The sequence below is a fragment of the Tenrec ecaudatus genome, chromosome 6, assembly GCF_050624435.1.
Source record: "Tenrec ecaudatus isolate mTenEca1 chromosome 6, mTenEca1.hap1, whole genome shotgun sequence".
Lineage (NCBI taxonomy): Eukaryota > Metazoa > Chordata > Mammalia > Afrosoricida > Tenrecidae > Tenrec > Tenrec ecaudatus.
Genome location: NC_134535.1, coordinates 152,575,784 through 152,591,150, shown reverse-complemented (window position 1 = coordinate 152,591,150; position 15,367 = coordinate 152,575,784). Strand labels below are relative to the sequence as shown.

At 40.1% G+C, this 15,367-nt stretch overlaps 1 protein-coding gene across 1 annotated transcript in view; it reads left to right on the top strand.

Annotated features, from left to right (window-relative positions):
* The window catches only part of CDC123 (cell division cycle 123), a 52,922-nt gene that overhangs the window by 3,452 nt on the left and 34,103 nt on the right, over positions 1 to 15,367 (top strand). The window contains exons 2-5 of the mRNA XM_075552376.1: positions 3,777 to 3,848; positions 10,462 to 10,519; positions 10,975 to 11,007; positions 13,504 to 13,599. Of these exons, the coding sequence (XP_075408491.1) occupies positions 3,777 to 3,848; positions 10,462 to 10,519; positions 10,975 to 11,007; positions 13,504 to 13,599 (259 nt within the window). The remainder of the gene's footprint in view (positions 1 to 3,776; positions 3,849 to 10,461; positions 10,520 to 10,974; positions 11,008 to 13,503; positions 13,600 to 15,367) is intronic.

The window sequence follows — 15,367 nt, the reverse complement described above, 5'->3', positions numbered from 1 at the left end:
ACTGGCTTTGAATTCTGGCTCTTCACCTCCTCCACCTTCACCCTCCAGCATCTTCAGCAAATTGCTGCTTATTCTCATTTATTTGCGCTTTGTGGGTAATTAAAATTTTAAAACAAATGGAAGGCTTCTGGAAAGCCTGCAGTGAGCAAGTCTATCAGTGCTGTTTATCCACCCCAACAACATCTGTGCCCTTCATGTCTCATGGGACATTTTCACAATTCTCACGGTGTTTCCTACTTTTTCACAATGCTGTTGACCTGCTAGATATTGTAAACTCTTACGTGCTTGGAACACCAAAAAAGCCCTGAGACTCGCTTGATGGTGATGCCCACTTTATTTCGGTGCTTGGAAACGAAACCTGCAATATCTCCGAGACCTGCCCATGTCTATTTATCAAATTAAAAGACGCTTCATTTGTAGGAACGACCACAAGTTCATTCTTTGGACAGGTTCCAGAACTTTGGCTTAGGCTTTAACATGAACAGCCAGGTGACTTTGGTCAAGTCTTTTAACCTTTTTTCAATTTGCATCTTTCCGAAAATAGGAAGATCGTGGAGAGCAGTCTTTCAGAGGTCCCTATGGGCTCTAAAAATCCTGTTAGTGCAACTTGTTTACATCCATTTGGCTCAGTAGGTACTTTGTATTTCTTTTTTTTTTGTTGTTGCTTAATGTCAGGCCTCATTTGACCCTTTGCCTGCACAGTGGATTTCAGTAACAGATATGAGCTCTTTTTTGACAACCTCATTGGCTTTGTATGGTTTACCTGGCTTCAGGTCTTTCAGGCTTATTTCCTTTTCCTGTTATGTCTTGGGAGCACTGGTCATCTGTGAGGTAGCCCTGTTCTACTCTGACTTATTCCATAGTGATCTTCTTCCTCTCCTAGGTTTTGAGTTAATAAAATAATATTTGTATCCTTGTCACCTTTCATAATATAAATTCAATATCATGTCATTAGGATTTCCTTAGAACTGTGACTGTAAAGGTGGGTGACTCTTGAGAACTCTACAGGGTCTGACTCAATCTCATTTAATACCTGTGGACTTGTGGACCTGCCTGATGGGAAACATGCAAAGAATTCAGAATAGAATCAAACAGTAGATATTTTTTATCCAGCCAAGGGAAGATGCACCCTGGAGGGAGGAGTGTATGTTTAAATTAGAGTTGAGAATGAGTATAACTCAAAACCAAGGGCTGTGGACTCAGAAATCACCCCATCTTGGGTTCTCAAACATTGTTGGCATGAAAGTGGACTCCATCTCTTCTTATGATGAAGAAAACTACTCTAGTTGTCTTCAGAACTCCCTCCCCTGCTCTGAGAAGGTAGATGTCAAATTCTCTTAGAAAGGTAATCCCTAATTCTTATGAGCAGGATATTTTCTTAGTGGCTAAGTGTCTTTAACCCCAGGAAGAACTGTAAAAAGACCAAAACTAATGTCATGAAGTCGATTCAACCTCATATCAAGCCTGTAGGACACAGCAGAACTGCCCCTCTGGGTTTCTATGACTATTTACGAGAGTAGAAAGCCTCATTTTTCTCCCAGAATAAAATATAGAGATAATAAAATAGCTCAGACTTGGAGTTTTATTATTTTTTGTGCTAAATTTATTTGGTATCTTTAAGAATTTGGAGAACAAAGTACTCCCTCAATGCAAGAGCACTTTGTTCTAATAACCTAGCATTCTGTGATGCTCACCTTCCCCAACATGATCACTGAAGACAAAATGGGTACATAGGCAAATGTGGTAAAGAAAGCTGATGGTGCCCAGCTATTAAAAAATATAGTGTCTGGGGTCTTAAAGGCCTGAAGATAAACAAGTGGCCATGTAGCTGAGAAGTAATAAAGTCCACATGGAAGAAGCAAACAAGCCTGTGTGATCATGAAGTGTCAATGGGATCAGGTATCATATCATATCAATGTGAATGAGGGGGAGGGCAGAGTAGAGACCCAAACCCCATCTGTAGACAATTGGAATCCCCTTTCAGAAGGGTCACAAGGAAGAGACAAGGCAATCAGGGTGCAATACAGCACCGACGAACCACACTACTTTCATCTAGTTCTTTAATGTGGTCCCCTCACTCCCCACTGTCATGACCACAATTCAGCCTTACACATCTGGCTAGATCAGAGCGTGTACACTGGCACAGACCAGAGTTGGAAACACAGGGAATCCAGGACAGATAAACCCCTCAGGACCAATATTGAGAGTAGCGATACCAGGAGGGCAAAGGGAATGGGGGAGGGACGGAGCAGGTGGCAGGAATTGATCACAATAATTGACATATAATCCCCTCCCAGGAGGACGGACAACAGAAAAGTGGGTGAAGGGAGACAGCGGTTGGTGTAAGACATGAAAAAAACGATAAATTATCAAGGGTTCATGGGAGAAGGAAGGTGGGGGAGGGGGAAATGAACTGATACCCAGGGTTCAAGTAGAAAATGTTTGGAAAATGATGATGGCAACCAATTACAAATGTGCTTGACAGAATGGATGGATGCATAGATTGTGATAAAAGCTGTAAGAGTCCCTAATAAAATGATTAAAAAAACAAACAAAATTTGGAGGACAATTTAATGTATACATAATAAATTAGCCTTATGGTTCTGATTTAAATTGGACAATTGGTTTAGAATTGTGAATAAATTACAATATATAGAAAATATTTTGCATTTCTGGTAGTATTTGGAATGTTTAGAACAATCTTAGATTCCCTATAATTTGTTAACCTTATGAACTACATACTTGAAAGCCAATTTGTACTTAATTGAAGAATTTAAAAAGAAAGTCCAATAGCTTATTTTTATAGAGTGGAAAATTATTAAGGGAGTTTGAGGCAAAGTTTCACTTAAAAGTGCTTACAATTTAATAGATTTAGAAATAGACTAACCTGATTTGCTAATTTAACTTTAAAGCATGAGAAAAGACTAGATGTTTAAAATTGAATATTAATAAATAAAATATTAATAATTATAACTACAATGCCCATGGATAATCTTTTTTGTGCACAAGAACCATCCACAACCCATCAATAAAACCTCAGTGATGTTTGAACAATTTTTAAAAAGCAGGTGATAATCTTTTTACTGTTTTACAATATATGTGCTTTAAGGTCAAAACAACACTATATCTTAGATATCAGTGGCAGGAATTTCTAATGATGAACAGAGTACGAAGCACATTGTCCCACTGATTTCTAACTAAGTTCAAGAATGGCTTTGCCTTCTGAATGATTATCTGAAACAAATTAACACAAAGAATACCCCATTAATCAGCATTATATTTCTGGTTATTAATTGAATAGATTGCCCCCAAACACATCGTGAATTCTTAGCCTTACATGCCATTGCCAACCACAGAGTGGTTTCCAGGTCAGTTCTACTCAGCCATTTATCTTAGCAAGTGCTCAAGCGTGGTTAGTCTTCTATTTTATTTCGTTAGGTTTCCTGTCAATATGTACTGGCCTCTTTTCAAATGCATGTAATATTGTGTATACTCAATTCTTCTGAGCGTCTTGCTTTCATACCATGAGCTCCATCTGCGTCTTTGGATTTGTTTTGTTTTTTAACCACAAACACAAGTGTGATAGTTTTAACAATCTAGTTTATTGCAGTGTTTATTCACATTACTCAATGCTACCAAGTGTAGGCCATTAACCATTTTCACTTCATATTAAAGTAAGGGAAGCAAGTCCTTCACAGGTTAGTTTGGAATTGATTTTCCTCTGCGTGTGCTTGGTCTTTTACAGTGATTCCTTTTCTGGTGTGTTTTGTTTTTAGTGTCATTCTTCCACTTCCTCAGAATGTGAAGGATTATTTACTGGATGATGGAACGCTGGTGGTTTCGGGAAGGTAACGTATATCAGAAAACACCTACCCTGTGAACATTATTATGAAGGAATGTTGAACATTTTATACCATCTACAGTGAATTGCCCCTTAGCTTAGGCACCCTTCAGTCCCCTCAGGCCTTCCCTTTTTCCTAGCTACAGTTGCGTGCTGATCTTTCTCCCTGGTTTCTGCCCGATGCTTACTCAGACATATTTTCAAGACCTGGTATGGTTAGATGCCGTCCACTCACTTCCGACGCATGCACAACAGAATGAAGCATTGCCCAGCCCGATCTTGCACCATCCTCACACTTGGTCCTGTACCTGGGCCATTGTTTAGTCACTGGGTGTCATCATCTCCGCGAGAGCCTTCCTCTTTTTCACTGCCCTTCTTCTTTACCAAGCATGACTTAGTGCCCCTTCGTCGTTACTAGCTGAGAAATTATGCTACTTTAATCTCTGCCTTTAGAAAGTGAATATGACAACTTTTCCTCTGGAGCTGCTGGGGTGGGGAAGCTGTGTTTTAAATTCTTTTGTTTTTAAGATAACATATCTTTTTTCATCATAAACTGAAAGTTTTATTAGGAATTATCATTTAATTTCTTAACATTTTGTTCCTTAGAATTTACCCCCACCCACCCACATCTGCGTTGTTCGGTTAGTTCCTATATTCATAAAGGGGAGGAGACGATTTGTAAATCTTTTTTTCCCCGAGTGAACTTGAAAAAGCTAATGAATTATTGAATTTAATGTTTTCTTCATAATTCTGCTAAAAAACCAGACAGCGTTTGTGTTCTTCCCTCCTGGTCTTAAAAAAAATAGCATAATAGCAGTTTTTGCTAGCCCACCATTCTTTATCTGTTTCTTTCCTTTATTCTGCATAGCACCTCATTGGGTTGATGTGAAAATCAAAAGAAATAATATGCAAGGGACAGTATACTAGCTCAAAGTCTAGTGCGTGTTTTTAAACATTGACTGCTCGCATCATCATCATTGCTATTAGTAGGAGTGAACATTAAATGAATATGCAAGTAAATATGTAAGTGAAATGTATTATGAAGGATATAGACGGTTGGAGGCAACTGACATTAGATCATTGGGCTTCTGGGATTGTCGTCAGAGTCAGGAAATTCCCTGAAGTAATGTTTTTGTCTCTGAAATAAAAAGGTTGAGGGAAGTCAGTTGAAGAATGTTAAGGAGGTTAGGAAACCCGGCAGGCTGACAGAGCAACCTTAACAAAGGCTCATAGGCATGTAAGCTCATGACATATTTGAGAAATGAGTATCCTCTGTTGCTTGGAGCTTTGGTGGACTCGTGGTTATGTGTTGGGCTGCTAGCCACGTGGTTAGCAGTTGAAAACCACTAGCCACTCACTCTATGGGAGAAAGTTTATGTACATAACTCATGCAGAGTTACAGTTTTGGAAACTCACGGATGCAGTTCTACCCTGTCCTATAGGATTGCTGTGAGCCATTATCCTTTCGATGGCTGCTTGACGGTGAGGTTGGTTGGTTGGTTGGTGCTGAAACCTGTGGGTCCTTGTCTTACGTTATCAACCAAGTGAAATAAAGCCCACACTCTGTGCAAAAGAACCAGAAAGGGATTTTATTGTCTGTGCAGACAAGGAGCAGCGTGAGGTCTGTGACTGAAATGGCATGTGCCCCCCAAATAGGCACCTGGTCCTTTAATTCTTTTGGCTTCTGGGATTTTGTTTCCCTCCCATTTCTGCCTTAAATGGAGGTCTGATTGGTGAACCCTGCTACCCTGGCTATTTGCTACAGAAATAGGTAAAAGAGTGGGTCACAGAGGAGGAGTCACAGTAAAGGGATCTTGGTCTCAGGTGTCACTTTGACAGGAGCCTTGAGCCTTGGAGTGGAGAGTGATACACGATTCCTAGTTGGTAGGAAGGGGGAGGTGGTTTGCATTTTGAAAAGGTTACGTGTATTGGGGAGTGGTTCAAGATAACAAGCTTAGAATGTGTTCTGAGGAAAATGGTAAGATGGGGTAAAGATCTTAGCAAGTGACTTGATTGACATTTGGTTGCAGCATGTGATGGGTTTCTATGGAGAAATCAAAGGCTCCTTAAGAAGTCTATTGTATTGGCCCAGATGAGACTACTAGTAGTTTGAACAAAGATGATGGATATGAAAGTAGTAGAGAAGTGAATGGATTTGAAATATTTTTTGGTGATGGCAAGGAAAGTGTCAAGAATTAGTTTCAGATTTCTGATTGAGCATTTGGGTGAATACAAATGCCATTTATTGAGACTGAGAAGGGCTTTATTTGCAAAAAGGTACTAGTTTGGGATTGAAGCAGTCCTATAGGTAAAACCTTGAAAACTGTAGGTATAAATTTAGATGAGGTATATATACTTTTTGTTTTTAAAATCATTTTATTGGGGGCTCGTACAACTTATCACAATCCATGCATCCACCCATTGTGTCAGGCACATTTGCACATTTGTTGTCATCATCATTCTTAAAACATTTTCTTTCTATTTGAGCCTTTGGCATCAGCTCCTCATTTTTCCCCTCCTCGCTCCCCCCTCTCTTATGAACCCTTGATAATTTATAGATTATTATTATTTTGTAATGCCTTACAGTGTCCGATGTCTTCCTTCACCCACTTTTCTGTTGTCCGTTCCCCAGGAAGGGGGTTATATGTAGATCCTTGTTATCAGTTCACCTTCAAAAAAGGATTCTTTTTCAAAGCTATGTATTTAAAGTTTTTTATAAAACATACTTATCACCTTCAAAGTACTTTCCATTATACTTAATACATTTGTCAAATATGCAATTCCTTTCTTGGAAACATATCTCAAACTCGTGTGTTTGGATGGCTGACAGCACCTCCCTCCTTGTTTTTCCTTGACCTCCTTTGCGTCATCAGAGCGCTGTCCTTTCATGTCCCTCTTCATTCAAGGGAACAAACAGAAATCACATGAAGCAAGCTTGGGTGAGTGGGGCAAGACAGGCATGCTGTTTTTTGCCAAAAACTGGTGCACTGAAATGGCCACATGAGCAGGTGCATTATGGTGGCAAAACCAGTCCCCCATCTGCCACAAATCAGGCCTTATTTATTTATTTATTGGCTGTACACTGTTAAGCAATCTTTTCAGAACCTCTAAATAATTTAACAGTCTGACCTGGTGGAACAAACTCCAATGCACTATTCCTCCCACATCAAAAAAACAAAAACAAATGAGCATCGCCTGGATCTTTGATTTTCCTCGACAAGCTCTTTTGGACCGAGGTGGTGATGGCATTTTCCACTGGCTTGATTGATGTTTGATTTCACAGTCAATACCTTGGGAAAATGTCTGAGCCGCTGTGGAACTGCTCTTCCAAAGCGCGGTATGTTCACGCCAAGCAAGCTCTCTGCTGATCAGTCAGAACCCACAGCACGGATTGCCCAGTGACCCGCTCATTCTCAAAGCGTTCATTACAATTAGCCAAACGGAGCTCTAAGATAACCCAGATAACTTCCCCATGTCTTCCATGGTCTGTCATCAGTCTTCAAGCACAAGTGAAGTTTGTGGACATTTTCGTCCATATGGGAAGTTGACAGATGTTCAGAATGCGGTTTGTCATCAATTGACATTTTAACTTTCTGGATAGGAGAAAACCACTTGTACACTTGAGTTTTTCCCATAGCGCTGTCCTTATAAGCTGAGTCTAACATTACAACAGTCTCTGCGGCATTTTTCCTGAGCAGCAAACAAATTCCCCAGCCAGATGCCGTTCTCTTAAATCGGCCATCACAAAAAACGAGGTTTGAGTGAAACTGCTTTTAGGAAAAACATTAACTGTACCAGGGAGACCCTTCCCGGGCTACGCCACTGGGTGCACTAGCTCAAGAGGGAGTTCTTGGTGCTCACCCAGTGGGAAAACTGTACTAGGAAAGCCCCGCCCAGCAGAGCTTTTTTCTTTTTTCGTCAGAACCCATAGCAATAACAACCTAAGTTTGAAGGTATTGTTCACTCTTGTGGTTTGCTACAAAATCCCATGTCACTTTGATTTGTGTTCCTTTATTGTGACCTGTTTGTATTTACTAACGTTCTTGGGATGTTCTCTTTCCTATTTGTGTATTTCCTGATAATCACCTGTATCTACCATCAATTGGTGCTTAACGCACATCCCCTAACTCAATGACTGACAGTACTAAGTACAAAGTTCAGCACTTTTATGTCACTGATGGCTCAGCTGATGTTGGGCCAATTCTCCTTGGGCCTCTCATGCTGTTGTACGTCTTGGGCTGCTTTTCCATGTGCTCGCTCATCCCAAGGAAGCCCAGCCCGAGTTTCTTTCCCTGGCAGCAGCAGCAGCAGTCCAGAAATGCCCTGGGGCAGTGGTTCTCAGCCTTCTTAATGCCACGACCCTTTCAGGCAGTTCCTCATGTTGGAGTGACCCCCAACCATAGAATTATTTTCGTTGCTACTTCATAACTGTAATTTTGCTACTGTTAGGAACCGGGCAACCCCTGTGAGAGGGTCATTTGACCCCAAAGGGGTTACAATGCACAGGTTGAGAGCTGCTGCCACAGGGGAATCTGTAAGGACTCTTGACACTTGGGCTCAGAGTTACATGCTGTCACTTGAGCCACATCCTCCTGGTCAAAATGAGTATTGAAATAAGCGTAATTTAACAGTAGGTTAAATGCATATGTCATTTTGATGCATTTCATTTTCCTCAACCAAAATTACAGACACCTTTTACATTTCCCTCCTACCATTTATGCTGACTTTCAGCCATTGAATGAGGCAACTGTACATCCAAACTCATTTTCCGCTAAGCCTTCTGATCTCGAAATTTTCTGTGTGGTAATACCTGTCTCTGCGGATACACGTCAGCTTGACCCGAGCATAAGCTTGAGTTTTAATTCCATTACACCAGTGTCATTCATGAACACATTACTTCAGTAATAACTATAAAAGAAGTCAAAAAGTTCTTAGAGCGTAAATATCAAATGTAAAAACAGCAGGGCAGTGGGGCTCCTCATACTGTCCAACCCAGGTGACCCAGTATCTCCTATGTTGTATAATGTTAAATATTATACATTTTTGTAAATACATAGCTTCACAGGGTTTCATTTATAAGCTCATAGTGTATAATTATGTTATTTTTAAATGAATTTTTTACAGGAAATTTGTGGTTTCATTCACATCTCAATTGGACGTATGTCCGTAGAGATAGGCATATAAGCAATATCCTTAAACCTCGTGTGTAAGTGCCCCTTGCCTGGAGTCAGTTCCAACTCCTGCAAGGCCATCTATTACCGAGTAGAATTGTTCCACAGGAGTTTCTTGGCTGCAATTTTTACAGAAGGAGATTTCCAGGCCTCTCTTCTTCAGAGCTGGTAGCAGAGTTTGAACACCAGCTTTTAGGTCAGCAACCCATTGCAAACACTTGGCGCTCCCAAACCCAAACTGAAACTTACTGTCGTTTCCTCAGTTCTGCCACGGAGACCTGATAGGACAGGCTAGACTGCTCCATAGTTAGACTGCTCCATAGGGCTTCTGCTGTGCTCTTTACGGAAGCTGCCTGTGCCATCTTTCTCCCCGGGAGTAGCTGCCGGTTTGAACTGCCAGTCTGTTGGCTCATAGCTGAGCACTTTAACCACTGTGCCACCAGGGCTCTTTGGCACTTCCAAGAGACATTAAGTTGAAAAAACAAATGAACAAAGCAGAAGACCAGAAACAAGCTCACTGCCATCTAGTTGCTTACGACTCGTAGTCATCCTCCAGTACACAGTAGAACTGCTCCTGTGGGTTTTCCAGGCTGTGACTCTTTAAAGCAGCAGCAAGCCTGACCTTTCCCCTGAGGGGTGGTGTGTTGGTTCAAACTGCTGACCTGTCAGTTCGCGGCCACTTCACAACCCACTGGACCTTCAGGGCTCTTCACACGTTAAGTTAAAGGGGGCTAGAGATCAACGCCATTTCTCAGTGGGAAGGCTGGCACAGTTGCCCTGCAGAGTCATGCATAAAGAGATAGGAAGACTTGTGGGCACCTTTATAAGCATTCTTTTCAATTTTTGTTACCATCCATTTTGCTGTGCACTTGCTTGGCCTTTTCATTTTCTTGATTACATTTTTAGTTTTTGGACAATTAAAAATATATTTTGCTAATTTCTTGTCTTTTTCTGGGATATCTATTATTTAGATGTAGGATCTATTTGATTAATCCTCCACATTTATTAATTTCTTCTCTCTTGTTCATCTCGTTGTCTTCTCCTTTTGGGGAGGATTATGCTTAATTTTGCAGTCCTTACTTTATCTTCCTCCTCTGCCACCCCTTCTGGTATGTTGGGGTCAGAGGTATAGGTCGTTCTCAGCCATCACAGGTAGTGCTGGAGGTGGTCTTTCTCTTGCTCGAGTGATTTCTGAGAAGAGGGCTGAGTGGTTTTAGTCTGTCTCTCCCTGGAAGGGTAGGTGTTCTTACTTATTTCATGTTGGTGTTCATTAGCTTCCGTCTCAGAAAGCGAACTTCCCTAAAGTTGTCCTCCAATGCTAAGACTTTCTTTAGTATATATATGTGTGTGTGTGTGTGTATATATATATATATATATATATATATATATACTCAGTACCCCGGAAATTATTCTTCTGACACCAAAGCCTTTTCCTATACATTTTTCTAGGGAGGACCCACCAACTCATTCTCAAGCAGACAGTGATGATGAGGCAGAAGAAATTCAGGTCGGTACCAAGCAGGATGTCCGCTGTGCACTTCCCCCTTTTGGTGATCTCTGAAACGGTCCTAAACTTCAGATCTGAGCACACGCTGGATAAAAATGCAAATTTGCATGAATGTCTCACTTTACATAGTACTTTACATGTATTTTGTGTTTATAAATCATCTTTTATACTTTCAATGAAGATTTTTTTAAGTAGCAGAGTAAGAACTCATCAACAAACTCTATATAAATTGCTTAGTGACTGGTGATGTTCTTTCTGCAGCAGGAGCATTCTCATTATTTCAATCTAGTTGTTGTTTCCATGAATCTGGTTTACCTGCCCCCTTACATTCTCATTTGATTTCAAAGTAATTGTTGCATGTTTGGTGTCACAGAGATGATTTTTTAAAGGAGCGTCACTCTAGTGTTGACATTACTTGGGTTTAATGTCTGGTTTCTGCCTTCTTCCCCATGCAGTGGTCGGATGACGAGAACACAGCCACACTGACGGTAAGGACAGAGTAGCACCACGGTGAGGGGGCCTCATGCTTCGACTCACACAAGGGTCGACACTACATTGAAATGCATATCCCCATGTACTCCCCATTTCAAATAGCCTTCTCTGTGAGCCTGTCCTTACTATTTTGAGAAATAATTTTAATCACTCTTAAATAATCAAGCATGGTTTGCTTTCTTTCCCTCTCTAGTTACAAAATGAATGTGTGATGCTTTGATTTATTTGTGTTAAGTGTTGAAGGAAGATATCTAGCCTAACACGAGATTCTGAATTCCTTGAGATCTGAGGAATTTAAGTTATAGTGAAGACAAGCAAACTATACCTACTCAAATACTTGTACATGACATAAACCTACAATTCCTTTAAATAAGGGTAGAGAACTACTTGACTTAAATATTTTATATAAAAATGCAGAAATCAATTGACCATAGTATAGTCTTTCAGGATGAAAGTGCCCTTGTATTTTAAGGAAAAGACTGAGCAAGAAATAGTATTCTAAAATTCTCTAAAGATAAATGTATAGGTACAAAATAGAAAGCTATTTTTACAGAGAGCCTGTATTCTAGCACAACTCTAAGAAAACGCTTACTGGTGTTAAAATGTAATTTTCACTAAATAGTAAAGTTGACTTTAAGTTGACTTTATAAAAATCTTCAACACATATTAGAAAGTCTCTTTAACTCATAAATGAGGGCACCAAGCACGTATATTAACTGAAAAGAAAATTCCAAATAGACCCACTTATATACTAGGGATGTTGAAAAATATGTAAATAAGACATAACAGATTTTACCTCTTTCCATCATAGAAAGGTAATCATAGGTCATTTGGGTAGAGGAGGTGGGTGGAATTTTGAATGCTGTCATTCATCTTGAAACCCTTTCTAAATTGCTGCAGTTTAACTTCAAGTCTCTGAAACTGAAGTAGTCTAGTAGATTGAGTCAATAGACTAAAAAAATCCTGTTAGCCAGTGTAGAAACCAAACTTGTAAAGGGGCTTCAATAAGTTTGTGGAAAAAATGGGATTAAAAGATAGGGATTGTTCTATGAACTTTTTTTTCGAAGCCCGCTTATATGTGCAACAGAAGGCAATGTGGCCTAATCTGCCCTTGGTCTCACCATTCTGTATGCACTCATTGGGTGTAATGTAGTCCACTCTGACTCAGCAACCCCACGTGACAAAGTAGAACTGCTGCACAGGGTTTCCTTGCTTGGAATATTGACACGAGGTGTTTCTGTTGCAGAGCCACTGGGTGGGTATGAATCACGAACCTTTTCACTAGCACTTAACCAGGGAACCAGGCGAGCGCCACCTTGACTCAGTGCCCTCTTGCTTAAAACTGATTTCTAGTGTGAGACCATATTGCTATTTAAAATCTTTACTTCTTTGATCTGTACCCCAGACTCTTGTCCTAGTTTTCTCTCTGTTAGAGCTGGATTAGAACTTGAGACTTGGCATAAACTAGTTGCTCTGTTTTTGGAGGATATAATTGACTTATGTGGCATGGTCAGGTGAAGTTTTGGACTATTAACCCACCAATCAGTGCAAGGGAGAAAACCTAGGCTATCTGTTCCCGTGAAGATGGACAGCCTGCAGCTGTCCAGTAGGGGCAGCACATATGAAAAGGATAGCTCACATAGACAGCTCCGGAGAAACTGTGTGTGTGTGTGTGTGTGTGTGTGTGTGTGTGTGTGTGTGTGTGTGTGTAATCATCAGACATTAATTATAATGATTTTGTCTCCGGAAAACTTCACTTCCACACCCCTTAACATGAATTACTCCTCGTTATCTCTAGTTTATTTTCATGCACTTCTTTGACAGCGATGTCGTCAAACAATGCAAAATGGCCTTCATTTTAAAGTTCCTTTACAGGAGTATTTCTAAATACCTCCCAGTTGAAATGAATGCTTAGGATGTTTTAGTCACTTATGTAAGATAGGCATTTTAAAGTAAACCATAAAGGAAATAACATTTTAACTTGATCTGAGCCCTGTTTTTGAGTTTTACTTATATTAGTACTTGTCTGGAAACAGTTGTATTTAAATACAATGTACCACTTCATTTATCGTTCATTCTCCTGAAGCCTTGGAAGGATCTGTTCAAGATTTTTTCCCACCAAATGGAAAGTCTCTTGCACTTTAAATGTGGGGTGGAGAGTGCGTGCGGGTATTATTCCATCTCACTGAAATACCGGTTTAATTTAGATATATTTTATGACATCCAGTTTTTCCTTCCTCGCATGCCCAGGTTCTTTCTGAAGTCTGTCTTTTTTTTTAATGACATTTAAGCAGTTTTTTTTTTCCCCTCTGACTGGTTCACGTTATTTGATCATTAACTTTCTGTAGCTGAGTTCAGAATTTCTGCTAGTGATTGTGTTCTAAATTCTATTTTGGGTACCTTAAACTATAAAACTTAGAATTTGATCTTATTTTCCGTATTTATTATGATTGTACTGACTGGCCCAACTCATTTCTTCTTTCTCTCTGTAGGCACCAGAATTTCCTGAGTTCACCACTGAAGTTCAAGAAGCTATCAATTTGTTAGGGGGCAGTGTCTTTCCTAAGCTTAACTGGAGCGCCCCAAGGGTAGGGTTGCATATGTGACTTTCTTATTGTTTCAACACAGTGCTTTGCTGTTGAATTCCTCTCATTCCCACATGAGTCTAATTATATTCCTAATTCTAGAAAAGATACTCAAGAGTTAAGAGTATTTTCCTGTGCACTTTCCTGAGTTTGTGAAATGCTAATATCCTGGCAAGAGATTTAAAAAAATTATTTTATTTTATTTCTTGTGTTGAAATTCCGAGGAAATTCGTTCTCTGCCCTTTGTAAAGCCTTAGTCCTTCGCCTAAGTTTAGCAAGTCTTTTTCTGTTGAGAAATAAAACAAAAAATGTCACAGGAACTAAAAATAGAGTAATTTTCTAAATCAACGGAATATTTTCTCCTCGAATGGTATTTCATTATTTTAACGTTGCACTGACAAAGGAATTTTGAGACGTTAGAGTATGTAGAACATTTTACCATTGTTTTTCTTACCTGATAGAAAACAATTTTATGTCAGCCAGACTCATGGAAGGAATTGAGGACTTGTCTGCGTTTTCAAAAATCGTCTCGTGCGCCTTTTCTTACTGTAAAAGGAATGATGTATTTAGGCTTTGTTTTATTTGGTTACTTAAGAAAGTTAGTCGTAGTGTACGTAGTTTAAAATTTCACCTAGACCTCAAAGCTTGCCACAGAAGTCAGTGGGTCTGGCGCCTGCTTTGCTATATTTTTATACTCTTTGCAGAGCGCTCTCCCACTCCCAAATATTTTAGCAGATTCTTTTTTATTATTCATCTCTATTTCCTGTTTTTCAATTTTAGGTAGTGATTATTGACTTTCCACTTAAGAATTGACAGGCACAGCCATTGTCCCAGTTACTTTCTGGGCTCTCGCCCTCATTATGTAATAATTTTGGTTCGATCAAGATTCGGTATTTACCATTAGTATCATACACACATCAATGATACTCCTGTTCTATTTCTGAGGTAATACACCCTATTGGGAGAAGGCTGGGACTTTCTACCCCCATAAAGCGTTACAGTCCTGGGAACTCAGGGGCCAGTTCTTCCCTGTCCTATTGGGTTGCTGTGAGTCGGCATCGACTCAGTGGCACTGACTTTGGTTTAGTTTTTAATGTACTCTCTTATGATTACTTGTAATAGAGTATGTGATTACTTTTCTTGGAGAAAGACATCAGGCTTGTTAAAATAGAGTGTCAGTGAAAAAGAGTGTGTGAGTCTGGGTAGACTAGAGACACAAATTCATAGACACTCATGTATATTAGAAAGAGCTTTATATACAAGAGCAATTGAATATTGAGAAAACAGCCCTGCCCAGGTAGATCAAGTCTGTAAATCTGATATTAGCCCAGATGTCGGATACCAATCTATAAAGTCCTCACGTAATATATGCAGTGATGCCAAGTTTAGGAAGATCACAGCATTGGGTGGGAAGTCTTGTGGATCCAGTGGCGTTGTAAGCAGCTCAGCGCTGGCAGGGGTCTCCATATGGCTTCTCCAGCTCCAGAGATTTGGCTCCATCAGCCTCTTTCCATGTATCCTCTCCACAGGGATGTCTCGCAGGAAGTGAGCAGGGAGAGAGTGTGTTTCCAGCCACCAAGGAGGAAATATAGGAGTTCCCAGAATCCTCAGGAAAAGGACCTGCCCACACAGAGGCCTCTTTGGCTATATTCTGATTGACAGGCTAGACTCCACCCTTATACTCTTAGTCCTCAAAGCAACACCAGATTATGTAACTACCACAAAGAGCAAGACCCTTGTATAGATGGATTGACATAGTTGCTCAACACTT